The 21,581-nt window shown below is 35.5% G+C and overlaps 1 protein-coding gene and 1 long non-coding RNA gene across 7 annotated transcripts in view; one reads left to right on the forward strand and one right to left on the reverse strand.

Moving 5' to 3' along the window:
- The first annotated feature begins 2,444 nt into the window (after positions 1-2,444).
- The window catches only part of tcf3a (transcription factor 3a), a 48,599-nt gene continuing 29,462 nt past the window's right edge, over positions 2,445-21,581 (forward strand). For 5 of the 6 annotated variants that reach the window (XR_014607341.1, XM_084121023.1, XM_084121025.1 and 2 more), the window contains exons 1-5: positions 2,686-2,997; positions 5,438-5,563; positions 7,366-7,426; positions 18,346-18,416; positions 19,646-19,706. Coding sequence is in view for 5 of the 6 variants with exons in the window: in XM_084121023.1 (XP_083977149.1) it covers positions 5,510-5,563; positions 7,366-7,426; positions 18,346-18,416; positions 19,646-19,706 (247 nt within the window). In the remaining variant the exon portion in view is untranslated. Of the gene's footprint in view, positions 2,998-5,437; positions 5,564-7,365; positions 7,427-18,345; positions 18,417-19,645; positions 19,707-21,581 lie in introns of all 6 variants that reach the window. The other variant, XM_084121024.1, reaches the window with a different exon arrangement.
- On the reverse strand, positions 7,683-16,165 carry LOC311087659. Its single transcript, XR_014607343.1, has 3 exons — positions 16,037-16,165; positions 14,147-14,197; positions 7,683-7,774 (listed from the first exon to the last, which is right to left on the reverse strand). It is a non-coding gene; the product is annotated as an uncharacterized lncRNA (long non-coding RNA).

Genomic DNA, 21,581 nt, shown 5'->3' on the forward strand with positions numbered 1-21,581 from the left:
GACTTTTAAAAAATGAGTTGAATCTTGTGTAGCTTACAAAAAAAGTTGAATATTACTTAACTCATTTTGATGAGTTAAAGCAATGTAAAAACGTGTTGTCATGACTTAATGATCATATTTTTTGGGGGTTTAGTATATATATGATGATTTTTTAGTTAAAAAATTCATTTATACACTGTTAAAAAGTTGCTGCCTTAAATTTTTTTAATCCACCTGTGGTGAAAATCACGCTTTTAATGTTGTTTATGTGTCTATGTGGTGTTTTTAATATGCTTTAAGACAAAGCATGTGTAAATTCATAAGTCGACAGCATTGCTGAGTATTTTCTCCTTAAAACTGCAGTGAACCAAAGACAGTCTCAAAAACACGCTTTGAAATCGCTGGTGTTTCTGACGTCACAAACTACCTTGTAACCAATCAGATCAACGTGCCGACGGGCTTTAGCATATCATTAACAGCGAACTAGCAGTGGAGTCTCAAGAGAAGCAGGTTATATTTTTCTGTTGATATGAAAAATCGTGTAGATTTAGCAATATAGCAGGTGTATGATGTATATTACGATGTTATGATGAACTGGATGCCTTTCATGGTTTTTTCAACTACATGGTTTGTGTAACATTAGCAACACATTATTAGCTGTTTGATAACATAGTCAAGCAAAAGGCTAATGATATTAATTACCGTTATGTGTCCGACGTTGTAAAGAGAAAAACCATTGTGCAGCGAGTGGAGGCGGGGCTAATTAGCATATTCATGAATCCATGTATACTTATGAGACAAGGGTGTCGAGTTACAATCCAGCTATTTTAAAGCATGACTCATTTTTTTTTCAAGGAAAAAATGTTTAAATATGTCATTTTGGTGTCAGTTTTATGGGATAAAATGATTAACTACAGGGGGAATTTAAGTACAATAAACTTGGATGTTTAAGTCATTTCAACTTAAATTAAACCGAGTTGAATCTTGTATCACTTATTTTAACTTATCCTGATGAGTTAAAGCAATGTAAAAATGTTTTCATAACTTATCGATCATATAATTGTTTACAGTGTACGAGTATTTCCTAATTGACATCTATTTCACATTTACTTTATTTTTAATTCGGTTCGTTTAAACGGCTTTATTTCTGTTATTGCTATTTCTTGAAAACTATAAAACACAGGTATGTAAAATGATATTTGATATATTATTTGCACTGCTGAATCCTTCACAATAACACCAGGGGAACATTAATCAAGAAAGCAAATAGGGTCAATTTGGATTTCATGTTTAGACTTTAATGTCAGGGTTTGCCTGGACTGATTTTCATTAGAAAATGCCATAGTTTCAATGTCAACACCTGAGGACAGATATATATTACACATATGAATCATCAGGTCGCTGTTTGCTCATATTAATCTCTCCTCTGGTGTGGTTTCTGTACCACACTGACCTCAAAAGAAAAACACCAGTTAAAGGGCTGAGATGCACACGGGGGCAGAGCTTCTGTTTTCCCACCACAACACCAAATGTTGTCTCTTCCTCTGCTTTAGTGGCCCTGAAAGCCCTTCTCACACCTCCAGTCAGAAGCCATTTGCTTCGCTCCCATTCTGATCATGGCTCATTCAGTTTTAGATTATCCGAGGTGTTTGCTCTGCACATCTAAGATGGATTTAGGAAGTGCTAACACCTGCATGCTGTTTTTACAAACTCAAGGTGATAAAAGAAACAAGTTTATTGCTTTTGCATATCAATATGTCATATGTTAGATCTCAAATAAGATCCGTAGTGCCCCAAAGAATACAAACAATGCAAAAAAAAAAAAAAGAGGCATAGTAATCCTACTTTTTGTCAGTATGACTAATTAGAAATGTTTTATTCTGAATATAGTCCTAATGAGGGGAATATGGGTCTATAAATGGAGTTAAACTCATAAATTTGTGTGTTTACTGTCTGTCTCACTATACTGTACTGTGACGGGACCAGAGATCATATCAGATGATTATATTTTCACGTATCATAACATAGTTTTGAATGATTACCATATTGAATTATTTACATGATATTCCAAAGAATATCACGGTATTGCAATATCTACACCTTAGTAATACCATGGTACTTTTATTAGTACTATAGCGTGTTTTATCTTAAACATGCCTGCTATCGTTATATAATATTTAGCTTTGTTTCGAACGAATTTCGAAACTAACTAAGCATCTGCGATCTCGTTTCTACGACTGAATTAGCAGCATACGTTTTTTGTTAAACAAAAAAAAAAAAAACACACAGTATTCCATGGCTTCCTGTTGCCATTCTTTTAAAACCTTGGTAGGGTGTGCAGGGAAGAGAGGTTTGGCTTTAGTGTTAAAAGTGCTTTTATTGGCCATTGGATGTGTCAATCAAGCTTTCCTGGCTCCCTATTGGTCAGTTCGGTGGGTCTATCGTTCCATCTCGCACTGTTTCTCAGTCCGTCTGTCTTCAACAGTGCGTCGTCTCATTCCGCGCGTTAGTCTAGTACGGCACAATTTACAGCAAAATCCTGCTCATATTGCGATAAAGTTAGATATACTGTTCTCCGTTGTATTAAGTATTTTAATTGTGCTGCGTGTATAGTAAATATCAAAGTAATCGCGTAATCTACACAGTCCTAGTTTTCTGGGCGTTTGAAATCGGACACCGCTATAACGTCTCCCCTCAGCGCGGAGGGATACACTATTGGGGCTGACAATGTGGACGGTGCTAAAATGTCTCCTCGGAAGATGAGATGTTACATTTGTAGCGCTCAAAAGAATTAGAATAGAACTTTAGTCAGAGTTGTATTTGAGCACAGTTACATTGTAACAACTCTTGACGCGGATTGTTCGCGTTTCCCGGGAAATACGACCCGTTTTGCACCGTGTTTTTGCGGGACCTGAGACACGGAGGGGGGAAATTTTGTCCCCCAACTTTTCTGTTTTTCCTCTCAGGCTGAAGCGCGTTTCTCTCCCGCTGGATGCCGCGCGCGTGACGGGAGAAACGGTAAATATGTGCCACGTTTATCATGTTTTATACGCGTAAATGTGCACCATTTTGACTTTTACGCGCCTGTTGTAATTATCGAACTTTTGTTGCATAGTGAATGTGTGTGAAGTGTTTTGTCTAAGAGCTTTGGTGTGTGTATGTGTGTGTGTGTGTGTGTGTGTGGGGTTCGAGTCCAGAGGAAACGGCTTCTTTGTTCAATACTGCCAACAATGTCAAGTTTAAAACACCATTTATAGCTCCTTTTTACCATGGTAAATGTGTGTTTACAACTTTATAGTGAATCTTCTGCCTGTTTCACTTGTATATATGCTGCATTTTGGGTATTTTTGATGGTTATAACAGATGAAAGTTTGCACTGGGGTTAAATAAAGTCATCTGTGAAGTTAATTTGACGTATTTACATTTAACTTGATTTGTTGTGTATTGAGTTTCTTCTTATTTGCAGTTCGTCTTGTGTCCTGGTCTGTTTATTTGACTTTTCTTGGGAAACAACTTTTCCTTATTGCATTTCTGGGAATAGCTTTCCCACCTTTTCCTGTGTAGAATATCCATATAGGTGTTTACATGCTTTTATCTGCTCTCTTCTCCCATAAAGAGTGTTTGTACTTGTTCTTGTGTAGTTTTCAAACTTTGTGTCGAGGACCGTGTGTTTCTTTGTGTTGGAGAGGTTGGGGAAGGGGGGGGGGGTGTCTTGTTCACCATTTAGGGTGAACGTGGCCTGAAAAGCCTTCATGTGATTCGGCCTGTTGCTGATCATTCTGGTTTTGAGACTTATGGATTATATTTTATCTTTTTGATGTTGTATGTATAAAACTGCGGTTGCACGTGTTGTAGAAGATTAAAGCTTTGCCCTAAAGCAATACAGTTGTGCTTTCACACATATATATATATTTATATATATATATATATTTTTTTTTAGTTCTGCTGAATGTTAATTTTGTTGTTTACTTCTAAGGTTCTTTAAATATGTATAATGATATTAACATGCCATTATCACCACATATGACCTAAACAACACTCCATAGTGCTTAAATATGATCCTAACGCTAGTGCCATGTAACATACATGTCAATAAGTCCATGCACACATGCAACATGCCCAAAAACATGATGCTAGCCAAGTATGATATCAATAGTAATGTACTATGGTTTACGTTGCATTAAAAATATATATATACAACAGGTTTTTGCAATGTTATTTGCCCTGAAAACTCTGGTATTTCCATGGCATTCACTACTGTTCAAAAGTTCAGGCTCTTTAAAAGGAATTAATATTTTTATTCAGCAAGGACACGTTAAATTGGATCAGAAATGACAGTAAAAACATTTCCAATAAATGCCGTTCTTTTGAACTTTCTGTTAATCAATGAATCTTGGAAGTGAAATGTCGATTTTTCACAAAAATATTAACCGTTTAAAACCGATCAGAAATATTTCATTAGCAGCAAATCAGCATATTATAGTGATATCTGAAGGATCACGTGACTGAAAATGATGCTGGAAATCCAGCTTTGAACCTCAGAAATAAATTACATTTTACAGTGTATTCACACAGAAAACAGCTGTTTTAAATCGTAAAAATATTTCAAAATTTTTACTGTATTTTTCATCAAATAAATGCCACTTTGATGAGCAGAAGAGACTCATAAATGTTTGTGCATGTCCTAAAATTGCAGTTTAATCATACTACATAATGCACTTTCTGATATTCCTTTAATAAACACAAACTGTGCATCCCATATGAAAAAGTAAGTCGTTGCAGTGTGTTGCGATGATGTTTCACAGTCCTCTACCTGTTGATCATCAGTGGAGGTGCTGATTATGATTCCAGTGAAGGTGTTATTGGCGCAGTGATGATGATGAAAGTATTTTTGGATGAAGCTTCTCACTTTCCTTGTGTCTGTGTGATGCAGTGCTGATGTTTAATGAGTTGGTTCATGAATTAAGAAAAAAGTGTAAAATCACAGCACTTCCTTTTTTTAACTGGCGAAGTTGATGTGACATTTGTCTTCTGAAAGCCGCCAAAATTAGTTTGCAGTTTTGTATGAAAAGCAAAATATATGCATTGTACATAAAAATAAAACGTCCATATTTCATGCTATGGAAATGTTTCACATGCAGTGTTTCATTCCAGGAATCATAGTTGTTTGTGCAAACTAACTTAGTTCCCGTACTTTAGGTGTGTGTAACTGTGGGTGGGTGTTGGAGACTCGCTGGTGGTCTCTCTTGGTGGTTAACTGAGCTCATGTGGTGCATTCTGGGAAAACACTACATTAAACCACATCTCTAATGTTGTGTAGCTCTTCGGATGGAAGCCGCAACCGGATTATTTTGGATCGTACGCGTGATGCATGTCAGATTTGATTACTAGGCCCAGATACATTTAACCTGAGCTTCATAAAGCACACTTGTTCATTACGCATCTCCTTCCCTGGCAGGATCATAAACCTGTTTGAGCCGAGAGAGAGTCGTCGAGCAAGAGAAGCAGATCAAGAACACACAGGATCAGGATGGCTACGGTGGGAACCGACTTGGAGCTGAACGACCTGTTGGATTTCAGTATTGTAAGTTGATTGACTGTTCTGCTTTTAATAATACACATTAATATTGGGGAGTCAACATCAAATGTCAAGCGGAGTGATTAAAGTGCCCTATTATGCTTTTTCAAGGGATGCACCGATATGAAAAATTTGGCCAAACCGATAACTATTTATATTTGAAAGCCGATAACCGATATATTGGCCGATAAATCTGAATTCAAATTTGTATTTTTTGAGAGCCTGATTACAAAAACAAGTCTTACCATTAAAAGCCACGTCCCAAACACACAATTATGATGTTCTCATTATAATGTTATGTAGCCGATATGACAGACTTGCGCTGCACATGTTGCACTTTACTGTATTTTCCTTTTTTGAAGTGATTCCAATCATATTTCAAGCACTTCAAAACCATCATGTTGAACCGTGAACATCTGAAGCGTCTCAGCTGGAGGAAATAATACATTATTTATCGGCTTTAATATATCGGCCAATGATTATCAGGCTGATAATGATGGCATTAAAAATCCCTTGCTTTCTCAAATATTACCTTTCATGCAGTGTGTAATAGAGCTGATTGTGAATGGAAAGTTTTAAAAGTCACAATGCATGACAAATGAAGTGATCTCCTGAAGAGAACAGACTCTGAACTGCTGAAATGAGCCATTCGCATTGCAGCTCCAGTCTCACGTACTGTTACAAACTAATGTAACAATGTAACAAATCTGCATAATGCCATCCTGTGGTCTTCATTGGCTGCCGGCGAACAGCGTCTCCTTTGCTCCGCCCTCAAACACTGTAGTTGTAGCTGAGACTGCAAGAGTTTGGTTTGTGTAGTCGACGCTATTTTTAGCGCTGCAAATCCACTTTTCTGCACTTCAAAAGAATGTGGAATTGATACGGAAAAAACGACGCCATCGTTTGTATCGCTGTGAATCAAGTGTAAGTGGTTGACCAATCACAGCAGACTGGGCCTTCTGACCAATCAGAGCAGAGCAGCTCTCAGCGAGGCGGGGTTTAGAGAGACTGGATCTTCAAACGAACCGTTTCAGACGCTGAGAGAAAAGAGCTGATGCTGCAGTGGAGATTATGAAGAAAATTAAAGTGTTTTTTTTACCTTGGATGCATGTAAACCTGTTGTTGAAGACTCCAAAACACAATCAAACCTTAAAACACCTTAAAATAGCATAATAGGGGCACTTTAAGCAGTAAATGTACAAGAGACTGTGCTGTATTTTGACTACTAATGGCCAAACATGCATATGTACTTCTATACACTGCAAAAGGTGATGTAAGATATATAAGTGTGATATATGTGTGTGTATATATATATATATATATATATATATATATCTTTCCGTAACTTTTCGCTTTTCAACTTTTTATTAAACAAATTCATAAAATGTCATAGACTAAAAATATAAATATTTGGTGTAGGATTTGTTTTGAAACCATTTCCTTTCATAAATTGTTCATTTCATAATTACAAACAATTGAAAAGTAACACATTGAATTAAACATGAATTTTTGAAGTACAAAGACTGAAAGTAAAACGTACTCCAGTTATATTTACAATTTTGAATTTTATTTTATTTTTTACAGTGTAGCAGATTTGATTGTGTGTGTAAATGGTTTTACATCAGAGCTGTTACTATATCGTGTGTTTTAGTTTACTTAAATGGCAAAAGGTGATTTTATACTTAATTTCAAACCTAAAACCTAGAAATAAAGTTATTTGTCAACTATTACTGATGCTTTGTACATGATATGATGTTTTTTTGAAGCTGTGGTGTGTGTTTTGAAATGATATTTTCTCTCTTCGGTAGATGTTCCCTCATCAGATGCCAAACGGGAAGAGCCGAGGCCCTTTACCCAGCAGTCAGTTCGGTAGGCACTTTAAAATTATTTACTCTGTTATACCATGACTGATTCAGGATGGCGGGGAACTGATATAATCTGTAGTCGACTTTCACATTTTTGGGAAGATTCACAAAATGGACTTTAACATGGTAGCAAATGAACAGGCATTTGGTGGAAATTTGATGCTCCGGTTGTGCAGAAATCGGCGAGTGTTTCCGCACACGTGTTGTTGTCGTTATAATCCCAGTGTTTGCGAAGCCTGTCTGAACCTCGTCATTCAGATCTGTCTTGCTCTCGCCGTTTCATGTTCTCAGCTGTCGCCCCTCCATCATGGGGGAGGAAAGGATGATGGGAAATGAGTCGTCCTCTCAACCCCTGCGAACAATGTCAACAAACATTAAAACAACAGGCAAAACACCCCCCCCCCACCCACCCCCGATGCACCATCTCCCCCAAATCCAGTCTCCGTTCGCTAGTGAGGTTCAGATTCAGAAGTCTTTGTTTATGAGTGAATCTCCTGAAATCCAATTTCTTTTTGCAGTGTTTTAGTGTTTTTAATGTATTTTTTTGTAATTTAGCATTAATCTAAAACGGACGCATTGGACCGTGACACTATATACTATTGCATTTCGGCAAATTCTGGATGAATAAATAATTTTACTATTTCATTAGAGATACACACAGCTCTTCACGACAGCCCGCCAAAATAAAAGTTTGGTTTAACTTGAAGAAATTACAGCAGAATGTATTTCTCAATGTAATCATAACAGTAAAATTATTAATTTAATTTTTTAAAGAATGTCAGACAATTTTTCCTCATTGTTTTAATTTTAACAGTAAAAAAAAGCCCAAAAATGAAAGGACATTTTCGTTTAATTACGTTTGTTTTATGTCTTAATTTGATTTCCACCATGATAAGAAATTTGTATTAAATTAAAAAATCTAGAAAAAGTAAAAGTTAACATAATTGCTGAAAAAACTAAAAATTAAATATTATTTTAAAATAATTTATTATTTAAATAAATATTATTTTTTTAAAAAAGAGTTGTTTAAATGTTATGAATTAATTAGACATACTTTTTGATTTATTAATTTAATTTAATTGAGCCATTTTCGTTTTAATGGTTTAATAAAAATTTCCAAAAAAATGTAAATATGGAAAAATAGAATTTGGGGGAGAAAAAAAATTAAGAAATGACATTTAAATTGTATACGTTTAATTATTTAAATTAATTAGACATGCTTTTGATACTAAAATGTAATGTAATATTTAAAATGGGGGAAAAAAACAGAATTTGGGAAAATAATAAAACTGATTTTAAAGGGCCCTATTATTGTCAATGAAAGTCAATGGTGTCCAACTTAGTGTTTTTCAGAATATCATCTTTTGTGTTTCGCTGAAGAAAGTTGTAAAGGTTTGAATTGAGTAAATGATGACAGAACTTGCATTTTTATTTCTTTGTGTGTGAATTACTCCATTAATCTGGCGTGAGCGGCGATCTGTGTGAAATGAGATCTGGTCAGGTGATGATGGTCTCCTCTACGGCAGACGGTTGGTGTCATTGTCCAAATCCTCCACGCAAAGGACAAAAAGTTATTCACAAGTCAATAGATGGCATGTGGAAGAGTGTATAGTTTCAGCATGGCGCTGATTGAGAGAATATGAGTGTTATGGCTGAAGAATCTGCTCGTCGTTTGATCAACACAGAGTAAAACCACATGCTTTCTTTTTGAACTTTTGTGTTTGAATAGCCTCGTCCTGCCCAACTTCTACGCTTTGTAATTTAATACTTGATTATTATTTCCCATTTTGTTGCCAATTGAGTGAAAATCCTTGTGAATTGACACGATTAGGATTTTAGTGTTTGACTCGTTGTGAAGTTTGAGGAGGGTGTTTGTGTGAAGATTTGAGTCTGTCACCGGCCACAGAGTTTCACTTACTGACTACCTGAAACTGAGAATAAGACAGATATTTATAACAGCAGAACTCGTGTTGGAAACACAGAGAAATGCAAAGTTTTCATGAATAGGAAAGAAAAATCGTCATCTTGCCATAGCTATTAGTAGAGCTTTTGACAACATCATTCACTTAATGAATTTGCTTTTAAATAACTTTCTTTTGATCCGTCATTATTGCAGTACTAAGTTAAAAAAAAATTTATGCAAGAAATACACTGTAAAAGTCTATACGAGCACTAAGATGTAACATGTCAAATTAAAGGCACAATATGTAAGATTTTTCGATTAAAATATCCAAAAACCTCTAGAATAGTGTCGTATATGTTGTGGACTTGCCAAATGTTTAAAAAAATGTTAAAATCCAGATAAATACACAATTTTAACTGTCCGTGACGTCATATTCGCGTTACCCTTGATTTATGGTTTTACTCTTTTTATTTTTATTTTTTTTATTATTAGACAGGCGAACAACTGTTTAGAGCTTTATCAACAGAATATATATTATATATACTAGGGTTGTGCCAATAGACGATAGTATCGTGTATCGACGATAGTCAGAGATATCGCTGCTGGCAGATGCCTTTGACGATATCAATTCGATAATTAGCTCGTTTTCCCATTAATGTATAAAATTATTATTATTATTATGAAGCTAGTATTGTTATTAAATTAATTAGGAACTACAATTAATTTGCCTTGCCTAAATTCATAACGACATCACCACATAACTTGCTACATCACCGACGCGCGTATGAGATCCAGTCACAAATGGTCAAGAGTGCTTGTTTTAACAGACGCATCATTCTTAGAGCCTAGATGAAGACGGCATCGTTGTTCGTCAGTATTTTGTTTCCATACCACATTAACAAAACATTTAATGACACTAATAACACTAAAAACAATACAATTACAAAATATTAATGATAATAATATCACTAAAATTATACAGGCCTAATAACAGACTTTAGTTCACGAACGCAGCACAACTCTGCCATCTGTGAAAATCAAAAGCAACTTCAAACACTTGTTTAACAAGTAATATTCTTCTAATTGTTTTACTGTCTATAATGTAAGTCCACAAGAGAAATATTAAGCCAGTAAACTGATAGTTGCTATACCGTTATATCCACCGTCGTCTCTGAGAGAACGCGCCGTTAATGCAGCGAAAGCTCAGTCCGTTTCTGCTTTCACTTTCAGGGAATGAGCGCGTTTACATGCACGTTATTAACTCGATTATGCTGAATAAACTGACAATGCATGTCATGTAAACACATTAACCCGTTTTCCTTTATCGGAGTCAAGTCACAAGTTTAAGTATAAACCGATTGACTTTTAGATTTTTGCCTTTGATTTCTCCCGGCATTTAAAACACATTAACCTGCGTTATTGAAGTGCGATATGTGAAGTGCATACAGACAGAGAGAGCACTGGTAGGAGGACATGTATCACAAACTCCGACTCTTTCTTGACCTAAGAAATTATTAAAACGTGTTCCCATCTCGTGCAGAAGTACACTCAAAATGCTGCATAACGGCATGAGAGGATAATGTGTGTCCGTAAATTTCCCGCTGACATGTTGAAATACTCCGAGTCAGATACAAGAATGATTATAGGATCTTTACCTCACTATACCGGGAAATAACCTGATTTAGCCTATTAATAAACACTCCACCTTTGCTAGCAAAATAGAAAACAATTCTCATATATAAAACGAACTAATAAAACAAGCAAATTAACGAGTAAATAAGCAAGTTAATAATCAAATAAGTAAGCCCCGCCCCCTCACGATAATATCGTGTATCGCCGATCTCACAGGCTGGGTTAGGGTTATCGCCCAACACTGGGTTATCGCCCAACACCAATATATACAGAATATCATGGTTATACAGCTTAACACAGTTAGTCTAATTGTTTGAATCTCTTGTTTTCTTGATTTATCACGAGTAACATGTTTGTACCAAGTATTAAGTGTCGAACAGCATAATCAGAAATAGCTTTATTTGTGGTAACAGTTATTCAGCATTTTCTCCACCATGCAATGATTTAAAATCAATTACATGCCATTTAGCAAAACAAGTCATCCGGCTTTTATTACTATGATATTCTGATATTGATCCAGCTTACTTCAGCAAGTAATGCTATAACATTACTTCAGTCACACTCAAATATATTTTCCGTATGGTTGTTTCGATCAAATAAAGTGGTATTTAACTGTTATTTCACAAAGAGGGCTTAATCAGTCGCTTCTGTTTCTGTTTATTTGTAGTCACGGGACAGTGTGTTTACATCACATTTAGAAAGAACGATCATTTCTACACATTTTCCACCCAAGATACGACATGAGGAGCTTTAGCACAGTCCCAGTACGGTTGTGTTTTGACTCAGAGAAACAGAGGAAGCTCCTGAAAAAACAGACTTGCTTTATTTTATGACAAATGCCAAACTCAATATGAATGTATCAGACAGTCCGGTGTAAAGAGACGAGGCATAGTGACAGATAAAGAAAATAAACATGATTGTGATAGCCTTTATGGTTTGTCTGATTTCTTCAAGTTGTCGTGTTTACCATGTTTACTATGGTAATGGTTTGTGCGCATAGTCTTTTGTATCGCATATCAATATTTCTGCCTTATACGGTGATCAGAACCCGAGTCGGATCACAAACAGAAGTTATTTCAGACGCTTGCTGCTGTCTGAAAGTGAGTTTTGAGCTAAAATGATTTTTAAAGGGGTGGTTGATTATGATTTGACTTTTCTAACTTTAGTTAGTGTGTAACTAACCTAACACACAGGACTACAACAAACGGCTGGTAGAGACTACACGAGCTTCCTCCCGGGTTAGTGACATCACCAACCCTAAAATGTACATAAACCCCGCCCCCGGGAACGTGATTTATAGATTATCATGACAGAATATGCTAATCATAACTACACATAAGGTACATAAATTCATCAACTAACCATTCAGAAATGTCCTGTTGCTTCTACATGTTGTCACTTCTTCTCGAGTCTCTCCATCTTTCTGACTCTGGTTTGAACATAAAAGGCTAAAAGTTTGAAATGTTCAGTGCATGTGTGTGTGAGGTAGCTTGTGCTTGTAGCTCCGCCCCCTGTGCCGGGAGCAGCAGCTCATTTGCATTTAAAGGGACAGACACAAAAACGGTGTGTTTTTGCTCACCCTCAAAAAGTGACAATTTTAACATGCGATATAAAAATATCTGTGGGGTATTTTGAGCTGAAACTTCACACACACACTCTGGGGACATCAGAGACTTATTTTACATCTTGTGAAAAGGGCATTACACCACCCCTTTAAAAGGTCTTTAATGCTGATGTTAGCTGATACATTAAATCAGCCGTTGGCCCCGAAAGTGACAGTGAAAACACGGCTATTGATTTTATATCACTAAAATCATCCCACATGTTATAAATACTCAATATAGCGCCCATCCCTAAACAACAAGACTGATATTATACACTAGTGAGGCGTTTAATATGCAGGCTAAATCAAAATAACCTGTGATCAGCTTATGAGTCACATGTGAGAACTAGTAATAAATCAAGCCGAGAGACTGTCCTGTTGAACACGATGTTTGAGTGTTTGTGTGTCTGGGACCCTTGTAGCCCATGACTCAAGTGTGACTCGCTCAGCGTTTCTCTCCTCATAATTATAGCTCTGGTGTCTTCGTGTGAATGTATCTGGCCTGAGTCACTCCGTTGGCTCACGACTCGCTCACGATCCCCGCAGGCCTGAGACTCTGTCATGTGTGTACCGTGTAATTAGCGTGTGTTCGGGCAGGTAGAGCTCAGGACAACACGACATGACTCTCGCTAGCGTGATTCATCCGCTCATAAACGGACAACCTGCTCTTAGCGATGTCAAATATCTACTTTTATTTCATGATAAAAAAATGCACTAATTTACTTTTCTAGGGTCAGAGCTCCAGACAAAACAAAAAAATTAAGGAGCCCTGAGGATATAAATAGGCGCCAAATAAATTTTTTTAAGCCCCCCTGAGGTCAATAATTGTATTATTGATCATTATTATTATTGATTAAGATTATTTTATAATCTTTGATCACCAAAATGACACACATAAAGATTTTTCCTTTTCTTCATGCTTCATTAAAATATCTTGAATGTAACTCGACACCCGTGCTTCATTTAGTATGCACGGCTCTATGAATATGCAAATGAGCCCCGCCTCCACTCACTCCCTCAGCTCAGAGATCCACTGGTTGACGATCACACGTTGATCTGATTGGTTACAAGGTAGTTTGTGACGTCAGAAACACCAGCGATTTCAAAAGCGTGTTTTTGAGACTGTCTTTGGTTCACTGCAGTTTTAAGGAGGAAATACTCAGCAATGGAGTCGACTTATGAATTTACACATGGTTTGTCTTAAAGCACATTAAAAACACCACATAGACACATAAACAACAGTTATGTGCCACAAAAGAAAAACGTGTCACTGTCCAGCATTTTCATCCATCTTGTGGAGGTCCAGAACTAAGATTCCCTTAAAGTCGAAACTGAATTGCTTTTCCTACTCGAGAACTACATACACTCCTTTTAAACCCTTTAGCAGATGAGTTTCCTTTCTCTAACAGGGTCCATCAGGAGTGTTTTAAAGCATCCCAGCTGGTTGATGAATGTCCAAGAACCTCAAAGCTCAAATATAACACAACATGACACGATTCCCATTCGATGGTCTGTTTTATTCGATAGCTCTGGCCTCCCTGTCAGTGTGAGACGTGTTCAGACGTCCGTCAGGTCGTGTTCCTCACCTGTTTGTGGTGTACATAAAGCGTGGTTGTGATCTGGAAGGTCGCTGGCCCCTGCGGAGGAGGCAGAACGGATCAGCTGTAACCATTAGACGCTCAAACACGTAGCAGACGCTTTTTATTGGGCCTGCAGAGCAAAGTTTTGTTTATTCAGGTGCGGAGGGGAATGTCTCATAACTTCAGCCGTTCGCTATTAATGTAAAGAGATCTTTATGGCTGTCTGGAGAGCGAAAGGGGCTTTTTCTGAATGAATTTCTCACTTTTCCTCCCACTAATCAGTTTGTTAATTGGAGTGAATGTTCAGTGCGCTTATGAATATGGATCACCTCTATTTTTGTGGGTTTTTTTCATACTGTGCTGATATGTCATCACCCTCCTGTTGTTTCTCACACAGTATTTCACAGTATTAGCTGTCTTTCATCTCTGTCTCTTTTTCCCACCCGCCACGGATAGCTGAAAATACAAATCTCACTTCCCCTGTACCTGAAACGCTCCACATGACCCAAAACTGACCGTACTTACTGGAACTTTATTAACGCACTGTCTTGGTCTCATTGTTAATGATTCATCAGTTCACGTTATTCTAAAAAAATCCTCATAATTTTTCATTAAAATATAATAACTTTATAGCTCCTCCAGTGAAATGACTTCCTTTTTGGCTGAAATCTGAACTTGACTGAAGTCCCCTTGCTTACTCTCACCCAGAAGCGAGTGAGCTGCCTATTTATTCATGCGTTTATTTATTAATGTGTTTATGTATGACTTTAGTTGAGTATATTTCTGTATTTACGCATTTATTTATTTGTGCATTCATTTTTTTAATTTATACATTTATCTATTTATTTATGCAATTTTTCTATTTATGCATTTTAATGCATTTATTTATGCATGAATCTTTTTTATGCATTAATCTATACATTTATCTATTAATGCATTTAGTTATGACTTTATTTACAAGTATATTTATACATTTGTTTATTTACTTATGTATTTATGCATTTATCTTTTTTATGCATTTTTTTATACATTTATTTATGCATTTATTTATTAATGCATGACTGTTTATATATATATATATATATATATATATATATATATATATAATATTAATTTATGAATATGCATTTATCTATTTATGCATTTTTATGCATTTATCTATTTACGCATTTATTCATGCATTTATCTATTAATGCATTTATTTATAAGTTTTATACATTTGTTTATGTATTTATGCATTTATTTATTCATGCAAATATGCACTTATTTATGCATTCATTCATGCATATTTCAATTTATGCATTTGTTTGAGTTTATTTATGCATTTACTTATTGTAGCATATATAGGTCAGTGTAGGATGGATAGGATGTAGGATCATATATATATATATATATATATATATATATATATATATATGAAGAGTTCAGATGCAAAAGCCTCTAAGTGCCATCTGAAATTTTCTTCTTGAATGATCATTTTTATCAAGCTCGTATATTTAAGTTCAGTAATTTCACTTAAATAGCAATGGAAATGACCTATTAATTGTCATTTAAGTGAAACTACTGAACTTAAATATACGAACTTGATAAAAATGATCATTCAAGAAGAAAATTTCAGATGGCACTTAGAGGCTTTTGCATCTGAACTCTTCATATATATATTAGCCAATATTGATAATCTTCCTATTTTTACATTTTGATTACCTCAACCGTCATCAAGCGTTCACTTAAAGCTAATCTTCAGTAACACAAAAAAAATGTAATAACATGCTTATTTTAATCTTCAGCAGATCTCCTAATAATTACCCATCTTTCATACTTTATAATATAACATTTAAAAAATATATATTTGTAGTATGTTATACTATTTACAAAGTTTAGTATTTTTAACAATACTTTTTTGTCCGTGAGCTCATTCTGCGGATGCTGTCTCGTCTGCGATCCTCAGGATGATGATCCACCGGCTTCAGGAAGTCGCGTTATTGTTAAATCGTAATGAACTTTCCGTCCTCATTGTGTGGGAGCAGCTCGTCTGCAGTAAAGCAACGGTAGTGCTTGAATAATTCTTTCCTGTTTTGCTGGTTCTGCTCTGTCAGTGGTGTGTGTACTCGACTGTGTGTGCTGTTGTGTTGTCCCTTGCCATTTTATTGAATTTGCTGACACAAGCCTATGACCCCCCTACCCCCACCCCCCCACACCCGAGGATCGTGGAAATGTCTCTAAAGTCGTAATTCACTCGTCCGCCGTACTTCTGTTCCGCTCCATCGCCGGCTCTGTCGTGATCACCCCCCCTTTCCCTCTTTTTAATTAGACAACAAAACAAAAATGCATATTCATAAGCAGAGACCTCATTAATATGCACAATTATGCAAATCAGCACACAATTAAGCTTCTCCTCTCCAGAGATGTTTGCGAGCGTTAAGGCGCAGACGGGGGGGGCGGTTTCGGGAAATTTCTGCACCATCAATCTTTAAAAATCTTCCGTTCGGTGTCTCTCCTGCCTTTGTGTGCCTTTTCTCCGAGTTCCAGCGAAAATATTTCGGTGACATTTGTGGTTTTAAAAACCTTTGAGGTTTTGGTCGACGGCTCACCTCACGCGTCAGATTACACAGAAGCGGGCAGATATAGAGATGCAGCACACAAACACAGTTTCGCCCATCGAGCTTCAGTCAGGTCATCACCTGACCTGATAATGCACCGCTCGTGGGGGAGATCTGACAGTGTGAGCGAACGCTGCCGGAACATCTTTCTGCAATCTCTTTGTGAAAGAGGCTTAAGATACTCGTCTTATGGGGTTTTCCAGTAAACCTCAAATCAGCCTACAGGGCTCGTTAAGATCTATTAGTGCACAAGCCATTCAGCCAACCCACTGACTAATTAACTTAACTTAAAATATATATACGTTTTGCACACATTTCTAACTGAAGACTCTTTTCTGTGGTAGGGTTCATTTATGCATTTATACATTTATGCATTTATTTAATGCATTTATGTTTGACTTTATTTGAGTTTATGCATTTATTTGTGCATTCATTTATTTATAAATGTATTTTTAATGCTTTTTTATGCATTTATTTATTAAATGTATCTAATGCATTATGTATTTAGTTATGACTTTATAGGTTTATTAATGCATTTATGTATCTAAATACATTTATCTATACATTTATTTGTTTATGCATTTATTTCATGCATTTATGTTTGACTTTATTTGAGTTTATGTATTTACGCATTTATTTGTGCATTCATTTATTTATAAATGTATTTTTTAATGCTTTTTTAATGCATTTATTTATTAAATGTATCTAATGCATTTATGTATTTAGTTATGACTTTATAGGTTTATGCATTTATCTATTAATGCATTTATGTATCTATTTATGCATTTGTTTATTTGAGTTTATGCATTTATTTATTTATTGTAGCATATATTGGTCAATGGTCAGTGTTGGATATATTAGCCAAGATTGATGATAATCTTTCTCTTTTTACGTTTTGATTACTATATTTCTAACTGAACACTATTTTCTGTGACAGGTTTTCAAAAGTGCTAAATGACTATTTGTCGTTTTTACTGTGCATTGTTTTGATGCATTTATTATATTAATTGCATAAAAAAAATACAGTATCTATAAAACATTTTTGTGTCAGAGATTTTTGTACAGAAATCAATACTTTTATTCAGCATAGACACAATTAAATTGGATCTAAAGCGACATTTATTATGTTACTAAAGATTCAATTTAAAATAAATGCTGTTTTTTTAATGTATTTTTATCAAAGAATCATGGAAAAAAAATGCACCACATTTTCCACAAAAATAGGAAACCGTTTTCAAATGATAATAATCATAAATGTTTCTTGAGCATCAAATCATCATATTAGAGTGATTTCTGAAGGATCATGTGACACTGAAGACTGGAGTAATGATGCTGAACATTCAGCTTTGATCACAGGAATAAATTACACTTTACTATATATTCACATAGAAAACAGATGATTTACATTACAATAATATTTCACAATTTTTACAGTATTTTTGATCAAATAAATGCAGCCTTGGTACGCAGAACCAACCCCAAACTTTATTATATTAGTGTAGATAAAACTGTGTACATTTATAATGTCAAATTGATTATTGGCCGTGATGTAAAAGCAATTATTGTTGATCTGTTTCTTAATAGCGATGTTTGTTTGTGTTTCAGGTTTAGATGAAAGAAGCGGCTCAGGCACTTGGGGTTCAGGAGAAGCGAACGGCCCCTCGTTCGGCGCACGGGTATAGACACACACACACACACACACACACACACACACACACACACACACACACTCACATGCAGTGTATCTCCAGTGTTTGTTCATGCTTCGCTTGTACCATTAGATCTTAATCCCTAAAGCAAACAATCCCGACTGGACTAGTTATCCGGTCCACTTTAAGACGACTCCTATTTAGTTTGAAGGAAACTGGTGTGTATCTTTAGATCGTAAGCTCAGTAAGTGTGTGTGTTTGTGGGTCAGTCGGTCAGTGTGGGAGATAAGCGGACCGTTGCTGGTGATCCTCGTGTTTACCTGTTCGGTCGAGCGCTGATCTCTCACCTGTCAGGCTGCATGAATGTTAGACGCGTCACGTGTGTGTGTGTGTGTATGTGAGAGAATGATGTGTCCGGTTCTGTCCCTGCTCTATTTTGCTCATAAGCTTAGCAGACTCTTGTGGTTTTATCAACTCTATCTTCCATCTATAATGTTAGTTACGGTCCCAGCATTTTCGTGACCGTCTCTGAACTTAAATGTTAAACAGGGTTTTTTTCCCTGCCGAACGTGGAAGTCTTTATATTTAATTTATATGTACGTCCGTCCGTCCAATACATTTTTTTTTTTAAATAGTGTGTGTGTGTGTGTGTATGTATGTGTGTATGTGTGTATATATATATATATATATATATATATATATATATATATATATATATATATATATATATATTTGTTTATTTATTTATTTATTTATATATATATATATATATATATATATATATATATATATATATATATATATATATATATATATTTATATATTTATTTATTTATTAAAAATTGCGTACGTGAAAGTCTTTTTATATCATGAAGAATAGCCATTTAAATATTTAAAAGTATTAAATAAAAAATATATATTATATTTTGTATTTGATCTGACCTTTTTATAGTTATATATAATTAATATTTTAAAATGTAAATAGAATTTTTTTTATATATATATACACACACACACACACACATATGCATGCATACATACATATTCCTATTATTAAATTTAAGTTATATATTTAATTTAAATATAATTACATTAAAAATATTACTTTAATTCCAGTAAATGCTGTGAGTTTTAAGTACGTAATGTTACATAGTATAAAACTTTCAGTCATATCAATATTTGACGGCATAACCACGTATAAATGTGTGTTCTCGATGCGGCTGTTCTACATGACTGTGTGTTTGTGTGTGTGTTAGCTGTACGGAGACGGGCCTCACTACCCGGAGCACGACGGCATGTACAACCTGGATATTGACGGTAAGTTAACGCAACACTAAAATCAGAGCAATCACCCGCAAAATTTCACACAATCATTTTAGGGATTTTTACAATGATGGATTGTCCTTGGTGTTTTTGGAGACTCTTTAGCCCTGTTCCCACTGGATTAGCATTATCTGCGGACCTCGTGTGATTTAGAAAGTCCGCGCATTCGCACGGGATCAGCGAAGCCTGTGATTTTACTCGAATTTACTGACGTATCTCCCGGATATGATGTCAGTAGGCTATTGCTTGGACATGTCTTGTTATTATAGGTCTAGCTGTATGATATATCATGTTCCTCACCACATGCTGATATACATGTCCTCCATCTCCATCTAATCATTCTATTGTTTTCGCTCTTCTGATGATTTTCAGCTTTCTCTTTCTGCAAATTGTATAGTTGTATCGTATGGTGTATAGCGATATGACCCAGCACCCACAATACTATCAAAACACTCCAACACAGCCTTTATTCTTCGTGAACGATGGATTAAAAAGCGCACTGGAAACAAAAACAATGCAAAAATTATATAAAACCCTGTCAAATCACAGAGATGCCGATTCGCACGGGACTAATATCATCACAGGACCTCGTGTTCGGCCAAATATGGAAGGTCATTTGCAGGGTTTTACTTTACAAATCACAGATATGGCCGATTCGCACGGGATTAAGATCAGACGACCTCCGCAATTATTACAAATGACTAGAGGTCACCAGGTAATGCTAATCCCGTGCGAACAGGGCTTTTGTGTGCGTTAGTGACAAACTATACATCAGATCGACCTCGTTTCCCCAGCAGATCAGCCTGTGCAGCCGAAGCGCTCGAGCGCCCGCTGTCCTGAGCAGGTTTAGGTCACGCAGGGATTGTCCTACAGGGGGTTTAATCCACGCGCCGCTCTGGGCTTTAAAGCCGGGTGGGGGTTGCTTTTTAACTAATTACCACTTAGGCATTTATAATGGGACAATTTGTTGTTTGTGCCCAGTGCTAAGCCCATAACCGGCGCACCTCGGCCCGGCGAGGGCACACGCGGACAGATGGAGCCGGCAACCCTCAGACCAACACTATCAGTCATGAATAAATCACAAGCACCAACACAACCTTTCAGATCTCATGCATTCATTTGTTGTGATGTTAGTTTACTAGTACCACAGCTTCATCACTTTTATATATATATGTATGTATATTTATGTATATATACATAAACAAAATGAAAATGAATGTGATTATATTTACATTTATATGTACATGTGTGTATATATGTGTGTGTGTGTGTATATATATATATATATATATATATATATATATATATATATATATATATATATATATATATATATATATATATATATATATATATATATATATATATATATATATATACAGACACACACACACACATATACATAAAATTATATTACAATTTGGAGTGTGAGTGAACTAAAGGGGGAAGTTTTAATGCCTTAAAAGTACTTTAATTATGTTTAAATATTAACATTAAAAATATTTATAAATATATATATATTATATATCTCCATTAAAATGACTTAAATATATTTTATATATTTATTTAGTTATTTATTTAGTCATTTATTTATTAAAAAAATATATATTCCAGTAAATTGTGTGAATGAACTGGAAGTTTTAATGCATTAATATGTTGTAATGTTAGTTAATTATCAGTCATACAGCTCCACTACCGTATTTAATGGCAACATTAAATCAGACTTGACTAGCTTTCATCATTTAATTCTGTGAGTCCTGCCTTTTCTCGTCAAGTGTCCGGTTTCGCTCAGATTTATTAAATTAAAAATTATTGAAATTAAATGGGTGGCTAATGCTTTTTCATGTTGACGTGCTCAGTGCATTCCCA

This window comes from Abramis brama, assembly GCF_963993115.1.
Source record: "Abramis brama genome assembly, chromosome: 7".
In the NCBI taxonomy this organism is placed as follows: Eukaryota; Metazoa; Chordata; class Actinopteri; order Cypriniformes; family Leuciscidae; genus Abramis; species Abramis brama.